The sequence below is a fragment of the Leptopilina heterotoma genome, unplaced genomic scaffold, assembly GCF_015476425.1.
Source record: "Leptopilina heterotoma isolate Lh14 unplaced genomic scaffold, ASM1547642v1 Lhet_325, whole genome shotgun sequence".
NCBI classification, from domain to species: domain Eukaryota; kingdom Metazoa; phylum Arthropoda; class Insecta; order Hymenoptera; family Figitidae; genus Leptopilina; species Leptopilina heterotoma.
Window position 1 is genome coordinate 1,153,732 of NW_025111019.1, and position 21,386 is coordinate 1,175,117.

The window sequence follows — 21,386 nt, forward strand, 5'->3', positions numbered from 1 at the left end:
CACTTGACACTAATCTTATTGTGGAATCACCGTAAAGAAAAAATTAAAGAAGTGTTTATTTTTATCGCTTGACATTTATAATCCCATTGTAGAATCGCCGTAAATGAGCTAAATTGTAGTTTTTTTTTTTTGGAATTTTGTCATTTGACTCTAATACCATTGTGAAATCACTATAAATGAAAACTAAATGCAGTGCTTCTGCTCATCGTGTCGAATTAATAATCCAATTGTAGAATCACCATAATACTAAATTCTGGTTATTTTCTCAATTTGGCAAAAAAAACATTGTGGAACCAGCATAAATAATCCAAATTTTTTACCTAATTAATAATCAAATTGTAGAATCACCATAAATCTAAATTGTAGTTATTTTCTCTATTGGGCAAAGAAAAACCATTGTGGAACCAGCTTAAATAATTCAAATTTTGGATCTAATTAGCATCGAATTAATACAGTATAAAGAGGTATTCATATTATTTTACAAAAATGTAAATTTTGATATTTGTGTTCATTTTTGGCTGTTCTACAATGATATTTGGAAAAGAAGAAAAATAATGGTGAAATGATAAAGAGAGTGTTGATCTAATGAAGAATATTTGTCAAGTAAGACATGTAGTGAAAGATTATTTTTCCATGTAAATTACCTTCCTTGAATTTTATATTTGTATATATACTAAGAGGGTGTATATCGCATTATATAGAAAGGAACAATAGACGGTTGCTTATATGGGACGGCAGTGACATTTGTTCCGTCCTCCGTGAGATGCTTCACCTTTCACCATATAGTCTCTTCAGCATTGAAGAAAAATTGTTTCACGACGTCAGTTAAGCTATCGATGAAAATCCACCCGACTACCATTCGAGTGCCTTGCCCCAAAAAATCTATTGTTTTCAGCCGATGAAACGGTAGCATTTTCTTTCTCTTATTTTCAATCAACTGCAAATTGTTTCTTCTGTTTAGACATTTGGATTCTATTTCTTCTCCTTTTTCTCTTCTTTTGATTCCTCTTCTATTTTATCTATCTTTTATTATTTTCTTCTTTCTTTATGTTTTTATTATTCTCTTCTTTTTTATCTGTCTTTTTATTGTTCTTTTCTTTTTTATCTGTCTTTTTATTGTTCTTTTATTTTTTATTGTAGAAGTGCCATAAATGATCTAAATTATGTGGTTACGTCCGCAATATGACAACATTAATACCATTGTAGAACCACCCTAAACGATTTTAATATTGTAACTATTTTCGACGTTTCCCTAAATCCCATTGTGGAACTACCCTAATTTATTTGTATTTTGTTGTCTTATTCCATATTTGATATTGACTCTATTGTAGAACTACTCTAAATGATTTTCATACTGTAACTATTCTCGACGTTTACCATATTAATACCATTGTGAAAGTACCATAATTTATTTATATTTTGTTCTTTTGTCCCCTATTTGACATTAACTCCATTGTAGAATTACCTTAAATGATCTTAAGACTCATTATTCTTGTCGTTTGCCCAATTAATCCCATTGTGGAACTACCCTAATTTATTTGCATTTTGTTATTTTGTTCCCTTTTTGACATTAAATCTATTGTAGAATCACCCTAACTTCTTCTTATTCCGTGACTACGTTCTCTATTTGACAGTAAATATTTTGTAGAATTACCCTAAATGACCTTAATTTTTTAAATATTTACAATCTCCAAATAATGCTATTGTGGAACTACCTTAATTTGTCTCTACTTTCTTATATTCACTGATTTTAAACCTACTGTAGAATTACCATAAAAACAATGTAAATTTCTTGATTATGTTTTTTGCAATAAAAATCCCAATTGTATAATAACCTTAAATTTGAATTTAGTTCTTATATTCACCGTTTATCAACAGTATAATTTCATTGTAAATTTACCATAATCGAAATTATAATTCTTGTTATATTCTCCTTTTTAAATTAAAAAAATATATTGTAGAATCACCCTAATATTGTTTATTTTGGTCCTATTTTGACCATTTTAACAATTTTGATCCAATTCTAGAATCACCCTAAATTATTTACTTTTTTTGAATTTTTGACATCTATTCTATTGTAGAATTGAACTTTTAACATTAATTCCATTGTAGAATTAGCCTAATATGGTTATGTTGACTATTTTAATCTTATTGCAGAACCACCCTAAATGTTCTACAATTTTTGAATTATTGACATCAGTACTATTGTATAATGGAACTTTAGGCATTAATTCCATTGTAGAATCAGCCGAATATTGTTTGTTTTGAGAATGAGTTAGCATTTTAATTATTTTAATCCAATTGTAGAATCACCTTAAATGATCTACTTTTCTTTGAATTGACATCAATTCTATTGTACAATTAAACTTTTGACATTAATTCTATTGTAGAATCAGCGTAATATGGTTTGTTTTAAGGTTATGTTGACTATTTTAATTCCATTGTAGAACTACCTTTAATGGTCTATAATTTTTCAATTATTAACGTCAATTCCATTGTATAATGGAACTTTTGATATTAATATCATTGTAGAATCAGCCTAATATGGCTTGTTGATTGTTTTAATCCTATTGTAGAACCACCCTAAAAGTTCGACAATTTTTGAAATTATTGACATCAATTCTATTGTATAATGCAACTATTGACATTAATTCTATTGTAGAATCAGCCTAATATTGTTTGTTTTAAAGTTACGTTTACAGTAGTCCTATTGTAGAATCAGCCTAATATTGTTTGTGTTAAAGTTACGTTTACAGTAGTCCTATTGTAGAATCAGCCTAATATCGTTTGTTTTAAAATTGCGTTGACCGTTTCGACAATTTTTATTCTGTTGTAGAATCACCCTAAATGATCTACATTTCTTGGTTATGTTTGCCTTGAAACCTCAATCCAATTGTAGAATCAACCATAATTTCCTCAATTATGCAAAAGAGTTTATTTTTACCAATATTATTATAATTATATTTTTATTTTCCAAAAAAAGTTCCTATGTAATTAAAGTAAAGAGTGGAAACTATTGATTATCACCTTTCATCAATAAAATATTAAACGATAGTGGATTAATAATAATCGGTGTTCAAGCATTAGTTCATAATTGTAGACTAGGCAATTTTTATTTAAGCAAGTCACGACGAAGAGGAGTATATATATATGTATACGAGATTCGACACTGTGATGCACCTGATGAAGGGGGAGGAGGAGAAATGACGGTACTCCTCTCAGAGCGAGTAAAAGTGTCATAATTCGTGTCCTGTGGAGATGATGCATTTTCATATTATTGCATAACTAGGATTTTAATAACTGTGCGCTTAAGTCGAGAGGTGTAATCACCTTTATGAATCTTGAGTTCATAGACAAATTATTATTTGTCTCTTGGGTGTGTTTTTTTGGGTTTTAATGTGGAAAAGGCATTATTTATGACTTGGGAGTTTTATGCAAAAAAAAACGGTGATTCCCCTCTTAATCTAGTCGCAAGTGACGTGACGATATGATAATTAACCTTCTATTAAAGGCACGTACACAATTACATATATGTAGTTGTTTATCAATTCCTGCCTTTTATTGCCAACTTGATGAATGGTTTTCAACCCTTTGGAACAAGATAGGAAACTTGACAAAAACATGATAGGGAATTTGATAATTTTATTAAATGGTTGTCTTTTCTGTTTGACAATTATTATTATCTTTTATTTTTTTTACAACTTCTTCGATAATTTGGAAATCCGGGAAACCCCCAATTTTTTTTGTCATGAAATCGACCTTTCTAGAAGCAATTTTCGTAAATTTCGACTTGCAGGGTTGGGTAGTTGACAAAATTGCTAATTCGACTTTTATGGTTCATTTACAATGCTTCATAAATTGAAATATCAACTAAACACTACGTTTCATTAAATAAATATTTGATTACAAAAATAAATAAATAAATTACTCTTAGGGTTCATTCACAACGCTTCATAGATTAAAACAAATTATTAAATACTAAATTCCATTCAATAAAAATTCTAGTAGAAAATAATAACAAATGACTTTTAGGGCTCATTCACAACGCCTTATAAAAAATGTAAAAATGTAGATACTAAAATTACTGAATTCTATTTAAATAAAAATACGACTAGAAACTAAAAATTAAAAAAGGACTGTAAGGGCTCATTCACAATGTCTTATAAAAATTATAAACATTCAGATAATAATTACTAAATTTTATTAAATACAAGTTTTATTGAAAAAAATAAAAAATAAATAATTGACTCTAAAGGCTTATTCACAACGCTTCAAAAAATAAAAAATTTACTGAATACTAAATCCTGAAAATTCGATTACGAAAAAATGACAAATGACTCTTAGGGTTGATTCACAACGGGTCATAAAAATTTTGAATTTATGCTACTAAATACTGAATAAAAAATAAAAAATAATTAATACAATTAAAATAAAACTTGGATTACAAAAAAATAACAAATGACTTTTAGGGTTGATTCACAACGTGTCATAAAAAATGTAAAAATTTAAACACTAATTCCTGAATTCTGTTTCGCTAAAAAAAAAATTCGATTAAAAAAAAGGCAAGTAATATTTAAGTTTCATTCACAACGCCTCATAAAATTTGTAATATTTACTAAATTCCGTTAAATAAAAATAATAATTAAAAAAAATTTGAATAAAAAAATTCGACTAAAAAGAAGCTAAATGACTTTTAGGGTTCTTTCACAACGCATTATAAAAAAATCCATAAATGTAATAAATACTAAATTCAATTACAAAAAAAAACCCAAATTACTTTTAAGGCTCATTCACAACGTTCCGAAAAAAATTCAAAAATTTACTAAACATTTCTTTCTTTCTCTCTTTATTTTTTTTTTAATTTGAATTGTGAAATTTTTAGTTACTAAATGTTGACAAATTATCATCGGGAGCTTTTTTTTAATTAAAATTTATTATTATGTAAGAAAATATATACAAAGTAACAAATTTATTCGTAATTTCATACACTTATAATATATAGTACATAAAATACAGAAATGAGATAGAAAGAGAAAGAGAGAGACAGAGAAAGAGAGAGAGAGAGAGAGAGAGAGCGAGAAAAAGATGATTGAAGGAAAAATTATATGCGAGGGGTTAAGAAAATGTCTGAGAGACGAAGGCAGGTAAAGGTTAAGGTACAAAAGGTGATTGACGTTTATGCAAAAAAAAAAAAAAAAAATAAGGAGAAAAAAAGTGCAAAAGATATATCATTTCTAATTCAATTTTTCCATATGTAATTATTTCTTCTAATTGAATTTTTTTTTCATAAATTATATATATGGAAAATACCAAGTTACATTGTAAACATGACACGTACCGCCAGTAAGTAACATATTTTCATGAAATTTCACTATTTCCAGATGTTTATGTTTCTACATTAGAATGAGTGAAAAAATATATAAAAATAATTTCTTTCGAACTATGGCAAAATTTATAAACTAATGGAGTCAATTTAACAAGTTTTTATTTTATTTATATTACTTATTTATTTTATTTATTTCATAAATTTTCATAGAAGTGTCATTTAATTAAATTTAATTAAATTCTAAAAAACAGGTTAATTAGTGGAGTAAATTATTAATTAAATAAATAATTAGTTAGTTAATTAATTATTTTGTAAATTAGTAAATTAATTATTTAGTTAATTTAATAGTAAACTAATTTGTTAATTAGTAAATAAATTATTTAGTTAATTAATTAGTTAGATAATTAATTTGTTAATGAGTAAATTAATTATTTAGTTAACTAAATAGTTAGTTAACTAATTTGTTAATTAGTTAATTAAATAGTTAATTAATTATTTATTTAATTAAATAATTAATTAGTTAGTTAATTAATTTTTTAATTAGTAAATTAATTATTTAGTTAAATAAATAATCAGTTAACTAATTATTTAGTTAATTTACTATTTAGTTAATTAATTCGATAATTAGTAATTTAATTAATTAGTTAATTAATTAGTAATTTAATTAATTAGTTATGTAATTAATTAGTTTGTTAATTATAGAAATTAATTTGATGGATTAATTGGTAAAGACCTATGGAACGATAAATAAAAAAAATTGCAGAACTAATAAATTTGCGATATGAGGGTTTTATAATTGCGACAAGAAGAAGTAAGTGAACATGATATTTTATCTTCTTCGATTTATGAACCTTTTCGATTCTTGTTCAACAATCGATTTATGGACCTTTCTATATTTATCTACTGGAGTGATGTTCCTTAATTGAAAACATTGTTTTACAAGTCATGAAGTGCATGTTTACAAAAAAGAAAAATTTTCTTTTCTTTCTCTTCTTTTCTTCACTCATCAAACGAGAATAATGAGATAATTTTACCTTTATAATAGACACTTGAAAATTTCATTTTTCAAAAGTAAAAAAAAACTTAAAAAATTTTTTTTTTAAAATTCTCTTGTAAGCCGCTGATTTCAAGGAAAAAGAGTATAAAAGGAAAAAATGAAGACAAAAACATAAAAAGAAGAAATAGAAAATAAAAAAAATAAAAGTAGAAAAAAATTTTTTTTTTTGTTTTTTCGTTACTTTGTTTTTTTCAAATCAGAGAAAAAAATATAATAAAAGAAGAAAAAAAGAAATATATGTTAATAAGAAAATAAAATAAAAATGAAGAAATAGAAAAAATTTTTTAAAAATATAAAAAATAAAACTTTTTTTAAATATAAAAAAAAATTTTTTTTAATTTTTTATTTTTATTTCATTTAAACGGGTTTGAATAAATAAGTAAATAAATAAATAGAATAAACATAAAAAGAAGAAAGAAAACAAAAAAATATTTATTTTTTAATAATAAATTTTATTTTAATTTTTTTTTATTTAATAATAAAAAAAATAAAACAAAATAAAGAAAACAGTAATTAAAAAAAGAAAGAAAAAAAGAATAGAGAAAAAAAATTGAAAAGATGGCGGAAAATTATTTATTTCTTCGCATTTAATAAATAATGAAAGAGAAAATAGGAAAAGAAAAAAATGAAGAAAGAAAGCAAAAAGGAAAAAACCAGAAGAAAAAAATAGAAAATTTGTTTATTTACTCGTGTACTAAATAAATAAAGAATAATCAAAACAAAAAGAAAAAAATGAAGACAGAAAAAAAAACAAAATAAAAAAAGAAGAAAACAGACAATTATTTAAAAAAAAAAAAAAAATTAAAAAAAAATTAAAATTAATTAAATTAATTAATTAATTAATTAATTATTAATTATTAATTAATTAAATTTAATTTTTTATTTATTTATTTTTTTTAATTATTTATTTAATAGTGTACTGAGTAAATTAAAAAATAAATAAAAAGATGAAAATAAAAAAGAAACCAGAAAATTATTTATTTATTCGTATACTAAATAAATTTTAAAAAGTAGAATTAAAACAAGTTTTAAGTTATGTTTTAAGAATTAAAACAAAAAAAATCAAAGAAATGAGAAAAGAAAAAAAAACAAAAAAAGAAGAAACAGAAAAAAAAAAAATTTTTTTTTTATAAACGAAAACAAAAAAGGTAGAAAATTAGAAAAGAAAGAAAAAACAAAAAACAAAACCAAAAGAAAAGAAGATAAAAAAAGGAAAAGTAGAGATTTAGAGCTCAATAAAGTAACTGAAGAAAGAATGAAAACACTGAAGAAGGAGAAAAAAAAGAATGGCGAAAAAAGATGAAGAAGAAGAAGAAGAAGAAGAAGAAGTAAAATTTATTGAAGAAAATATTTAAGTGGTAAGAAAATAAAAAAAAATTAAAGTTAAGATAATGTTATCAAAAGAAAAAGAAGTAGTTGAAAAAAAAAACAAATGGGAAATAGAAGTCATTCATAAAAGTAAACTCCAAGGGGATTCCCCTATTCAGCTCCATTCACAGCCTCGACATTGTCGGGGGGAGTCCCTTTTACATACATTAACGTCGACGTAATACGCTCGAGGGTTGGACCTCACTTTTCTGAATTGATTAGAATCGATCGATTTTCATGATGCACTGGTCATAATAGAAGTGCATTGTGAAGAGGGCAGGGATGACCCCTTTCACTCTTAGAACCACGTTCATAAGGCACTGTATATAAAGAGCCTCGCCTCTTACAAAGAACCCACAAGTTGAAACCCATCGTCATCTGCATCTCAAGTTTTTCTTATTCTCCCTTCCTCCTCCTCCTCTTTTTCTTATTCTTCTTTTTTTCTCGAAAAAAAAGAGAACAAAAATTATCTTTTATCAGTGTTTTTTACAATAATGTACAATCTTCAGGTAAGATTATCACTCGAAATTTTTTTTTTTTTTTTTTGAAAAAAGTGTTTTTTTTTGTCAGTTCTTTTTTGTTTTGTGAAAAGGTAGGAAAAAGGACTTATACTGAACAGAGAAAAAAATTCTGCGCGAAAAAAAGTGATTTTAGAAAAAAGTGTGTAAATTTTTTTTTATCCCTTTAACCCCCTTAATTGGGGGTTAAATTAATAAATTAATTTAACCCCTTTTTAGGGGTGGTTTTTGTTGGATTTTTTTCCTCCCTTAGGGTAATTTTCAATATTAGTCCCGAGGGAAAAAAAATTGGAAAATAATTTTTTTTTTCAATAATATTTTTTAATAATATTTTTAATAATATTTAATAATATTTTTTGTAATAATATTCTTTTACGAATTTTCAATATTAACTGAATTTATTTTTTAATATTAAGTGGAAAAGAAAGAAATGGTTACAATGTATTTTTTGAGAAAGGAAATAAAGTAAAGGGAGTTGTAAAAAGAGTTGATAATTGAAAATGGAACGATAGCCGCGCGCCTTAATTGCCTGTTGTATTTTGATCAGTCGAGGGAGGGCGAGGGTTCGAATCTCCTCTGGGGTGGATTTTTTCTAATGTCGCATTTAAATTAATATAAATAAATAAAAAAAGACAGTAAATTTGCAAATTAATTAATATGTAAAAATTAAATATAAAACAAATGTTTAAAATTAATATGTAAATTAATAAATATAATAAATAAATAAATAAATAAAAAAGGCAGTAATTTGACAATTAATTAATATGTAAAATTAAAAAGTAAAATAAATATTTAAAATTAATATGTAAATTAAAAAAATATAATAAATATATAAAATAATGCAAAAACAAAATTATAAATAAATAAAATAACAAATGAGCAAATAAATAACAAATAAAATAAATTAGTACATAGAATAAAATAAAAAGAAATGTAAGTAAAAATAAATATAAATAAATAAATATAAATAAATAAATAAAAAGGAATGTAAAAACTAAATAAAACAAAAACTAATAAATAAATAAAATACGAATAAATAAATACGATGAATAATAAAATGCGAATAAATAATATGTAAAATAAATTAATAAATATAATAAGAAAATTAATGAATTTAATAAAAAAAATAATAAATACAATAAATAATAAAATAATAAATGAATAAAAAAGAATAAAATAAAAGAAAATAAATAAATAAATAAAAAAAATAAAATAATAATAATAATAAGAAAACTAATGAATTTAATAAAAAAAATAATAAATACAATAAATAATAAAATAATAAATGAATAAAAAAAAATAAAATAAAAAAAAAATAAATAAATAAAAAAAATAAAATAATAATAATAATAATAATAATAATAATAATAATAATAATAATAATAATAATAATTAATACAAGGAGTAAAAAAAGTAAAAAACAAAGAACAAGCAAAGTAAATTAAAGTAAATAAAAAGCAAAGCAAAGCAAAGTAAATAAATGAATTAAATAAAAGACTTGATAAAAAATAAACAAAATAAATAAAATGCAATAAATAAAAAGTAATTTAATAAATAAAATAAACATTCAACAAATAAATGAAATAAAAAACTAATTAATAAAAAATTAACTAATAAGCAAAATAAAAAAACAAAATGAATTAAAAGTACGAATTTAAAAATGAATTAATAAATAAATAAAATTATTAATAAAAAGTCAAATATAATATTGAAAATAGGTAATTAAAAATTCTAGTATATAAATAATAAAATACAGCAAATAAATTAAATAAATTAATTAAAATAAATAAATTGACATAAATAAATTGAAAGAAACAAACAAAAAATAAATAATTTAAAATAAATAAATAAAAATAAATTAATTGAAATAAATAAATTTAAATAAATAAATTTAAATAAACAAATTAAAATATATAATTTAAAATAAATAAAATTATATAAATAAAAAAATCTACATTCTTTTGAATAGAAAAAAATTCCTTCGTCCTTATCGAAAATATTTTTCTCCTTCGATTTTTTTTTTGTTGTCCCTAAAGTATCAGAATTTTTTTTTTAAAATAAAAAATGCGGCATTTGTAATATTTTTTAAATGAAATCCATTTTTAGAGGTAGTTATTATAAACTGTTTTTTTTCTTGTTGCATTTTTTTTCAAATTCCCAAAGTGGTAGGAAAATTGCACTGAAATGCGTGTAAATAATAGACTGCTTAACGCTTGGAGACAAGTTAACATAACATTTACGGTGTCGACATAAGATTTTCTATGTTTGCTGCTTATTTCAATGACTCAAGATTCCATCTTCCACCTGAGGGGGGAACACGGGGATTTTATATGATAAATCTATTAATTTTCTCAACAACCTGGATTATTATATTTAAATATACATTTCAATTGCAATAATCACGATTAATCATCAATAATTTTTTTTCTCTTGTATTTTTTTAACGATTTATTTAAATTTTATTTTTTTTTAAATTTAAAAAAAATTTTTTTTTTTATTTATTTTATTTTATTCTCTTTTTTAAATATTAGCAGTAGTATCATTAATAGAAAAATAATATCTAAATTATTTACTAATGTAAACATAAGAATTAAAATTAATTAATTAATTAATATAAAAATACCGATTAAAATTATTTATTAATATAAAAATAACGATTAAAATTATTTATTAATATAAAAATAAAAATAACAATTAAAAATAAATTAATTAATGATTATAAATTTTAAGAGAAAATAACTATTACAAAATTATTACTAAATTATTACTAATTTACCTAATACTAAATTATTAATTAACACTTTTTATTTATATTATATATTTAAAAATAATTTACATAAAATTAGAATTAATTTTGTATTTTTAAATTATTATTTTTATTAATATACATTTTAATGAAAAATTTTCTTTGAGAAATTTTTAATTTAAATTTAATATTATAATCGTTTTTTAATTATACTTTTTAATTTATTTACTGAGAATTTTTTTGTCTCTACGCTCAGAAATGCGAATTAAGTGGCAAAAGAGAAACAAATAGTTCGTAGAGTGCAAGAATGTTGCAAAATGCACCCACACAAAAAGCATTATAAATTATTTAGTTACAGAGTAATTTTAAAGTGAAACAACATCAATTTTTTAATTACCCTTTTCTTAATTTTTTTATATAAATAAATAATTTATTTTATCTATTTTATTAATTGTTTATTTATTTACTAATTTATTTACTTAATTCTTTATTTACCAATTTATTTACATAATTATTTATTTACTAAATTATTTACTTAATTCTTTATTTACTAAATTCTTTACTTAATTCTTTATTTACTAATTTATTTATTTACCAAATTATTTACATAATTATTGATTTACTAATTTATTTATTTACTAAATTATTTACATAATTATTGATTTACTTATTTATTTAATTATTTGTTTACCTAATTATTTATTTACTTAATTTTTTTCAAAATTAATTACCTAATTATTTATTTACTTTATCATTTACAAAATTATTTAGTTAATTATTTATTTACTTATTTACTTAATTACTTATTTATTTAATTATTTGCTGAATTATTTTCTAAATTATTTTCTTTATTATTTACTAAATTATTTACTCAATTAATTATTTACCTAATTATTTACTTAATTATTTATTTACTTATTTATTTACTTAGATATTCAAACACTTTTTTAATTACACTATAAAAAAAGCAAATTGTCCATAAATATCAATTCTTTTTCCTTTTCAATTTTCTATTAAAATAATAGAATTTATCAAAACGAAATCAAAAAATTATTTTATTTCCTCACATTGAATATTGCGAAAATTGAAAATTATTTCAATTAAAATAAATTTTCTTCAATTAAGGGCATTTGAACCTTGATGACGTTACAGATTGTGCAAAGCATGTGTGACGTCATCAAGGTTCAAATGCCCTTAAGATGAGATAAATTAATTTTAATCCTCTTAATTTTAATCGAGTAGAGAATGAATTTTCTAATAAACATTGCCATTTATAAGTTTGCACTTGATTGGTAAAAAATAGAATAAAATAAAATAAGACTTTAAATTGAGGTAAATGTCATGTTGAGTATTTTCTTTTTTTTTGAAACATTCTTTAGAATCTTTGAAGGTCTTCCATACATACGTACAGTGCAGAAGAATGTTTGAAAAGGGCGAGAGAAGATAATACTCGGAAAAAACTTTGCTCCTTACGTCAGTCGAAATGACATTTTGAAGTGTAAATGTAATTTCGCTTTGAAGAAAGTTTAAATTTTCATACTATTCATTACGAAGAACATTACGTATAGTAAATTTTTTTTTTTAAATTTAAACTATTATTTTTTATTTAAATTTTCTTCTTTCGTTTTTAGAACTTTTTCAAGAACGTCTACTTTTATTTTTAATTATTTTTTCTAGGTTTTATTTATTTTTATGTATTTTAGTTTTTATTTTTATTTACTTCTCTATTTTTATTTATTTTTTTATTTTTATTTACATTTTTTTATGTTCTGTATTTTATTTTAATTTTTATATTTTTATTTATTTTTGCATTTTTATTAAGTTCGGCATTTTACTTATTTTGGAATTTTTATTTCCTTTTGGTATTTTTAGTGAGTTCTGTATTTTATTTACTTTTGTATTTTTTAGTAAGTTCTGTATTTTATTAAGTTCTGTATTTTTATTTATTTTTGTATTTTATTCAGTTACATAGTTTACTTATTTTTGAATTTTCTATTTACTTTTGTTTTCTTATTCAGTTCTGTATTTTATTTCCTTTTTTTTACTCATTTTTGTATTTTATTTATTTCTGTATTTTTATTTGGTTCTGTATTTTATTTACTTTTGTGTTTTTATTTATTTCTATATTTTATTTACTTTTTTATTTTTACACAGTTTTGTATTTTATTTATTTCTGTATTTATATTTATTTTTATATTTTTATTTGATTCCGTATTTTACTTACTTTTATATTTTTACTCAGTTTTGTATTTTATTTATTTCTGTATTTTATTTATTTTTGTATTTTTGCATTTTTATTTACTTTTGTATTTTTATTTATTTCTGTATTCTTATTTACTTTTGTATTTCATTTTTTTCTTGTTTATTTATGTTTACTTATTATTTTTCATTTTTTTATTTTATTTCCTAATTTTTGTTTGTTTATTTATATTTATTTTCTCCCTAGTTTTTTATTTTTATATTTTTATTTACTTTTATTTAAATAAACAAATAAATCAATAAATAAATTTATTTATAAACAAAATTCCCAAACGGTCACCCATCAAATTATTAACCGCGCCTAAAATCGCTTAACTTTCATGATCGAACGTCAACCACCACTCCGCTCCTAATATGTCGACACACTTATCGTCATTTATTTTTATTCTCTTTTACCTACCTCTATAATTTTCTATTTTATTTTCTAATTTTCACGTTTCTTTTTAATTTAAAAAATAAATTATTTTGCATAATTTCTTTCAATAATAATAAAAAAAAAAAAAAATTAACCGGCGGATTCTAAAGAAACGTGTTCAATATTGAAATGTAAAGACTCATTAAACTGGGATGCGTTATATTCATGGCACGCCCTAAATAGAAGAAAATTACAATATAAGTGTGTGTGGAAAATTTCAGAAATTGCTCACTTGTAATAGGATGCTATCTATTATATGATTGTATCTAAATTACAATTCACAATGAGATGTTATAGGGAGATTATGAAAGAAATCTTTCTCCAATTCCAACATTTATACTAGTTTATAAAATTTTTCTCTTTTTTAATCTCCCATTAAAACACGGATTTAAACTCTTTCAGATGTTAAAGATTTTTTTTTTTTTTTTTTTGCTTCATTAGGAAACTAATTTTCCACTTTTATTTATTTAGTTATTTTTCTGATTATTTATTTCCATATTTTTATTTTATTTCTGTATTTAATTATTTATTTAATAATTTCTATATTTAATTATTTCTATATTTATTTATTTATTTATTTATATATTTAATAGTTTCTATATTTAATTCTTTATTTATTTATTTATTTATATATTTAATAATTTCTATAATTATTTATTTATTCAATTATTTATATATTTATTTATTTATTTATTTATTCAATTATTTTTTTATTTAATTATTTATTTAATTTTATATTTAATTACTTTTAAATTTATTTTTTTATAAATTTAATTAATTTTTTATTGGATATATTTATTTTGTTAATTTTTTTGTCCATTTAGTTTCATATTTTTATTTATTTCCGTATTTTTAATTATTTCTGTATTGAATTATTTCTATATTTATTTATTTAAACATTTAACTATTTTTATATTCAATTATTTCTATATTCATTTATTTAAATATTTAACTATTTTTATATTTAATTTTTTTCATATTTTTTTATTTATTTATAAAAAAATAGCTCGTTTTTAAGCCTATTTTGCAAATAATTAATTAAATAATTAAATAAATACTTGAATAAATAAATTAATAAACTATTAATCAAATAGTTAAATAAATAAATAAACAAATAGTTAAATAAATTAATAAATAAAAAATTAAATACATATTTACGTAATTGTTTAAGTAAACAATTTAATAAATTGTTAAATAAATAAATAATGAAATACATATTTAAATAATTGTTTAAATAAATAATTAAATAAATGCTTAAATAAATTATTAAATAAACAGTTAAAGAACTAATTAAATAAATAGTTAAATAGAAATATAAATAATTACATAAATAAATACTTGAATAAATAAATAAATATTTAAATAAATAATTGTATAAATAAATACTTGAATAAACAAATAATTAATTAAAAAAATAAAAAAATAAGTAATAATTAAATAAATAAATAAATAATTATATAAATAAATAAATGCTTGAAGGAATAAACAAATAAATATTAAATTTATGAATAATAAATAAATAATAAATAAATTATTAATAATAAATCATAATTCAGAAATAAATCCAAAGCTAAATGGCGCGCGAGGAAAATGATTTACTTTGACGATCAAAACGTGTCGATTGATTCTGATAAACTTGTAAATTGTGACATGAATTTCAACCCAAAGACTGTACAACAAAAATAAGGGGCAAATAGTCATTAGCGAGTTGAAGCACGAGTTTACGATTTACAAAAGCACATTTATCACTTTCACTGCGAGATGGGAGAATAAGTGTAGCATTACATACATTATAATATCAAAGTTCGAATTTTGCCCCTATTTCTTCTCGCATCTTCTCCCACTGACATTTAACAATTTGTAATAACATTTAAAACTATGTACAAATTTAATCCGAATGATCGAAACTAAATTCAATTCATACTAATATAAAAAATAATTAACAAAGTTAAATAACTTTTGTTAATTATTTTCCCTTTTCAAAATTAACAGCTAATAATTTTAATCTTTACCAAATTTTAACAAAATAATATTATTACTGACAAGTAAATTTTATTATTTTTTATTTATTAAAATTTAAATCTATTGGGGTCCCTTTACTGTCTCTTAATTTTCTCTCTTCAACTGTTTTTGCAATTTTATCTATTGTCGTTCGTTTATTGTTTCTAAAATTTCCCCCTTCAACTGTTTCTGAAATTTAAATTTTACTTTAAAAAAAAAAAAAAAAAAAAAAAAAAAAATTTACTACTTTATTTTAAGAAAGACAAAATTTTGTTTTATAATTAAGATAACGTCGTCTATCAGCAACCAAAAGTACAACTTAAAAACTATTTTTTTAACTATTTTTATTCGATTGCAGGCCTTTGTGGTCGCGCTTTTAGCGACTGGGATTCTGAGTGCACCTCAACGACCTCAAAGTGGATCTGAGAAGGATGCAGTCATCACCTCACAGCAACTTGAAGTCAGTCACGATGGATCCTACGTTAACAAGTGAGTTCCATTTTCCATTTTTGTTTTTTCAAATTTGAATTTTGTGAATTTATTTTCTTTTTCCTACTTTTCTATTAATTTTATTAATTTCATATCAATCCCCATATAACCTTCGAGTGCGGAATCCAAAATTTCTTTAGGCAGATTTCTTCAAAAGTTCCTATGCAAAAACTTCCAAAACAAAATTGTTTTGTATAAAATTATCATTCCATTGCGGACCACAAGGTATCTGTATGCAGATTTACCAAAAGTTTCTAAGCAAAACTAAATTTTAAAAAATTATTTTTACAAAGTTGTTTTAGTGCGGAATCCAAGGTATCTGTAAGCAGATTTCCCAAAAGTTTTTATATAAAAATAAATGAATAAAAAAATAATAATTACTTTAGTGCAGAGTCCAAGGTATCTGTAAGCAGATTTCTTAAAAGTCCTTAGGCAAAAATAAATAAATAAAAAAAAGTCTGTATAAAAATATTACTTCGTTTGGTATTTATCAAATGTATTTAATTTCTTTGTAATTTATCTAAATATTTATTTACTAAACTATTAAATTTTGACTATTTAAATACCATTTCAGTGGCCCACCTAAACTAACCATTCCTTTAAGAAGAATTTTTGGAAAAGTAATGTCGAAATCGTGGTAAAAATAAAAAGTATTTCAATGCCCCCCTAAACTAATCATTCGGTAAAAATTCGTGGAGTAGAGTATCCATTACCAAACTATTCCGGAAGTATTCAAGAACGTCCGAATGGTATTTTTGACTCTTTTTTGATTTCTTGTTTAAGACGCATAATAAGATTTTTGATATAACTTATTGGTAACATATTTGTTATATTTTTTAATATTTTATTTTCTTTTTGTTTTATCAATGTTATAGTATGTTTTATTTATTTTATTTGTTTCTTTTTCACAACAATTATGGATTATAGTTACGGATCCGCGTCATGAATATTAGACTCTACATTTATAATTTTTCTATTATTATTTTTTTACTGTATTATGTAATTTTTTTTTCTTTGTTGTTTCTCCACTCAAAAATGTATTCATCTATTGTTCCTTGGAGGGCTCATTAGCCCTAGGAACCGTTTAAATAAATAAATAAATACAAATTTAGAATTCGGTTCTTAGAAACCAAACGGCGAAAATTGTCAAGGTCGGCATTTGCGATTAAAGTAATGAAAAGTAATAAACAAAGCGAAATACTTAATTCCATCGACCATCAACTTTAGAAAGCGAAATTGTTTTCAAAATTGCAAGACATTTTAATGATGATATTCAAACTACAATAACAATAAGAGGAATTAAAAAAAAAATTAATGATTTATCGGGTTTGTTAGAGCAGGTCCAGTTAACTCTTAAAGAAATTTTTCAAACTCTGACAATTATCGAAATTTATTAAAATTCAAGGAGTGGTTCTGACAATTATAATCATAATCATCAACAAAATTTGCAAAATCAATTACCAAAATTAGTATCTGGAACCAATGTTTTAAGTTATAATCATGCGAGTAGAAATCATAATGTATGTTAAGCTGTCGAGCAATAATCGCAGATGTCTGGAAATAAATAAATATTAATAAAATAAATATGAATACATAAAAAAATGTAACTAAATAGATGAAGATAAGAAACTGAATTATTTGTTTTTTTCTCACCACAGTTTCGAGACGAGCAACGGCATCAGCCATCAGGAATCGGGACAGACAAAGCAAGTCGATCAGGAAACGCCGGTCGTTGCTCAAGGTTCGAATTCTTATACATCGCCAGAAGGTGAAAGAGTGAGCATAACATTTGTGGCCGATGAAAATGGCTATCAAGTTCAAGGCTCCCATATACCAACACCACCTCCAATTCCACCAGAAATTCAAAAGGCGCTCGCCTGGATTCTCGCTCATCCCGAGGAGAATGATTTGGGACAGGGAAATCCACCACCTAGAAGAGGTAGAAAAATATAAAAAGAAAAGTAAATTTACAACTTAAATAAAAATTTTCTAATTTTAATCACATGTCCCTAAAAGTTATCGTCGACGTTCAGCACCAAAAACTATTGTTCGGTTCCTTGTAGAGATGCAAATTTTACTAACATCACTCGGAAGTTAAAAATATGTTCGCGATCATTTTTTAAACCGTTAGGTTTAAAAAAGGATCGTGAACATATCTTTAATCTTCTAAAATTAATAAGATTTCAATCTTCAAGAGAAAAAAAATTGTTTCCTTATTCTCCATTTCGTCTATTTGTTTCCTCAACGATGAAACCTCTTCTCACTATGATTTCTGTTGACATTCCAAATTATTATCAAAATGAAAATATACTGATGTGTTCTATTAACTAATATTCTCACTATTAAACATGTTTTTGTCAAACTTAAGCAAATCAACTATATAAATTGTGGAAACATTTTGTATTCCTCTCTATATAAGCGTTGTGTCATCACTTCAAATCAACTTATATATATATTTTTTTTCTTTTATATTTTTAGTACTTTTGTACGAAAGGGCACGGCCCGTTTACATAATAATAAATAAATAAATAATTAATAAAAAATACGAAATAAATTTCAGGTTGATCATCATCATCCCAAAACGCGACACATTCGAAAGAATCCAGCATCCATGGACAAAATAGACCCCAGCTTTCCATCTATTCCATATAAGAATAATTATATTGTGGTATAATAATATAATCCATAAAAAAAATTAATAAAAATACGCATTATAGAAATTTGTTATTAAAAAAAAACCAATAGGCATGTATCGCGATTCGTTAACAATCGAACCGACAAAAAAGAATTTAGTTTTTTGTACCAAAAAATTAAAAAAAGAAAAGAATGTTAATCTAGAGAATAAAAATACTTTTTTTTTGTTACGACTTCGTGACACAATGAGCGACAATGTGCTTATATTATTAATATTATTATTAAAATAATTATTACCAATTACCATCGTTTTGTAATTTTTTTTTCTCGTCACTACTGTCTGCTATTAATTTTTTGTCGAGCAGATAAGAAAAAAAAGAGCTAATTATATTTTATTATTATAAATAAATAAAATAAATAAAAATAATTTTATTTTCCACACATAAACACACACAAACACTGTGCTGCACAAATATTGCAAAAAAAAAAAAAGAAAAGTCAATGAATGTGTAAATTGTGATTTTAAATATATGTAAATAAAGATTTTTCTCAATAGTGATAATTCCATTTTTATCAATTGTTTCGTTTTTTTTTTCTCTATTGTCTTCTTCTATTTTTAATTTCTAAAAAATTGGATGTTTGTTTGTTTCTTTTTTAAAAATATTTAGAAGATTCCTTTCACTATGGATCGTTCAGTATAAAAAGAATTTGGAACAATTTTCTAATTAATAAATGAAAAAATAATTAATGGAAGAAATTTGGAACGCGCCTGGAAGCTAACACTAATTTGTAAAAAAATTTTGAAAAGATAATTTCTTTGATAAAGAATTGAAGAAATTGGATTTTTTTTTGTCACAAACTAAAATCAACTATTTTTTATTTAAAAAAGTGGAATATATTTTTAGTAATTTAGTTCCCTTAGTAACAAATTAATAAATTCGATTGCTTTGAAATGACAGAAATAATTGTTTTGGAAATTTCTCCCTTGAATTCTTTTCACTACATAAATTTTATTTTACTTAATTATAAAATTAATTTAGTTTTCCTATTGGGGTCCCTTCATTGTCTCTGAAATTTCTACCTTCAATTGTATTTACAAGTAAATTTCATTTTATTTATTAATACAATTTATTCATCTATTTAATTTTCCTTTATCTATTGGGGTCCCTTAATTGTCTCTGAAACTTCTCCCTTCAATTATTTTCACAATTTAAATTCTACTATCCTAATTCAAGAAAGACTTAAATTTTTGTTTGTGATTTGTATATTTGTTTATAAATATATTTTTTTTATTTCTTACTTGACAGAAATTAATAATAATTATTATTATGATTAATATAAGAATAGAAAAATGAATAAAGAAATTAATATTACAAACAAAAAATATAAATTTTGTTCATCGGAGGCGTCAACCAGTTTTGTAGAATTTTCCAAGGGACCCATTGTTAGAAAGGTTCGTTCTATTAGTAAATGCGTCAGGACGGGTCAGCAAAAAGGACGCGTCAGCAAAAATCAATCAAAATCCTTAGTGAAAAAACTGAACAGCAGTTTTTTTTTATTGTTTCTATTTTTTACTTTAATATCAAAATTCTATTTTTTGTTTCTAAATATAATTACCAAGAAAAGAGAAAGAAGAGGCGCGCATAATTTTTAATTATACAAAAATAATTACGTTTCTAAATCCATTAATTTTACTTCCAATAAATTGTGAGGCTAACAACTGTAACCTTTAATTTTTCATCACATTTTATTTTAATTATATTATATGGTTATTAATCTCTAATTTATATCTTTGCAATAAAAGAACCCAAGAGTGAAAAAGAGAAGGAAAGTATAAATATTTATTTTTAATTAAATTTTTAAATTGAAAGTTAATTTTTGGATGAACGTATTTTAACTATCTACTACTATTTTTAGTGTCACGTCATCCTGACGTATTTTTAATTATTAATAATTATTGATAATTGATGATTTTTTGACTTTTTTTTACTCTTTTTTAATTTCTTGTTTAAGACGCATAATAAGATTTTTGATATAACTTATTGGTAACATATTTGTTATATTTTTTAATATTTTATTTTCTTTTTGTTCTATCAATGTTATAGTATGTTTTATATATTTTATTTGTTTCTTTTTCACAACAATTATGGATTATAGTTACGGATCCGCGTCATGAATATTAGACTCTACATTTATAATTTTTCTATTATTTTTTTTTTACTGTATTATGTAATTTTTTTTCTTTATTGTTTCTTCACTCAAAAATGTATTCATCTATTGTTCCTTGGAGGGCTCATTAGCCCTAGGAACCGTTTAAATAAATAAATAAATATGTAGCATAGTAATTAATAATAATAAAAGTGGTAATGATCATCCCCACATTAACTGGAATTCTTTATCCAGGTATCTGAGTTCATAGATTTTCCACTTCCGGCTACAAACTAAAATTCTTTATCCAGGTATCTGAATTCACAGATTTTCCACTTCCGACTAAAAAAAAAAATTATAATAATGATGATGACAACAATAAAATTAGTAATAACAGAAAATAATTATTATTTACATATTATTGA

At 22.5% G+C, this 21,386-nt stretch overlaps 1 protein-coding gene across 1 annotated transcript; it reads left to right on the forward strand.

Annotated features, from left to right (window-relative positions):
• The first annotated feature begins 8,095 nt into the window (after positions 1-8,095).
• Positions 8,096-19,116, forward strand: LOC122504887 (endocuticle structural glycoprotein SgAbd-3-like). Its single transcript, XM_043616212.1, has 4 exons — positions 8,096-8,260; positions 16,049-16,179; positions 17,838-18,118; positions 18,740-19,116. The coding sequence occupies exons 1-4, from the start codon at positions 8,246-8,248 to the stop codon at positions 18,742-18,744; spliced, it is 432 nt and encodes a 143-aa protein (XP_043472147.1). The 5' UTR covers positions 8,096-8,245; the 3' UTR covers positions 18,745-19,116.
• The last annotated feature ends 2,270 nt before the right edge of the window (positions 19,117-21,386 follow it).

Excerpts from the sequence above, each read along its gene's own strand:
- LOC122504887 (XM_043616212.1), top strand. Across the intron at positions 16,180-17,837 it reads GATGGATCCTACGTTAACAA|TTTCGAGACGAGCAACGGCA; the intron begins GTGAGTTCCATT and ends TTCTCACCACAG.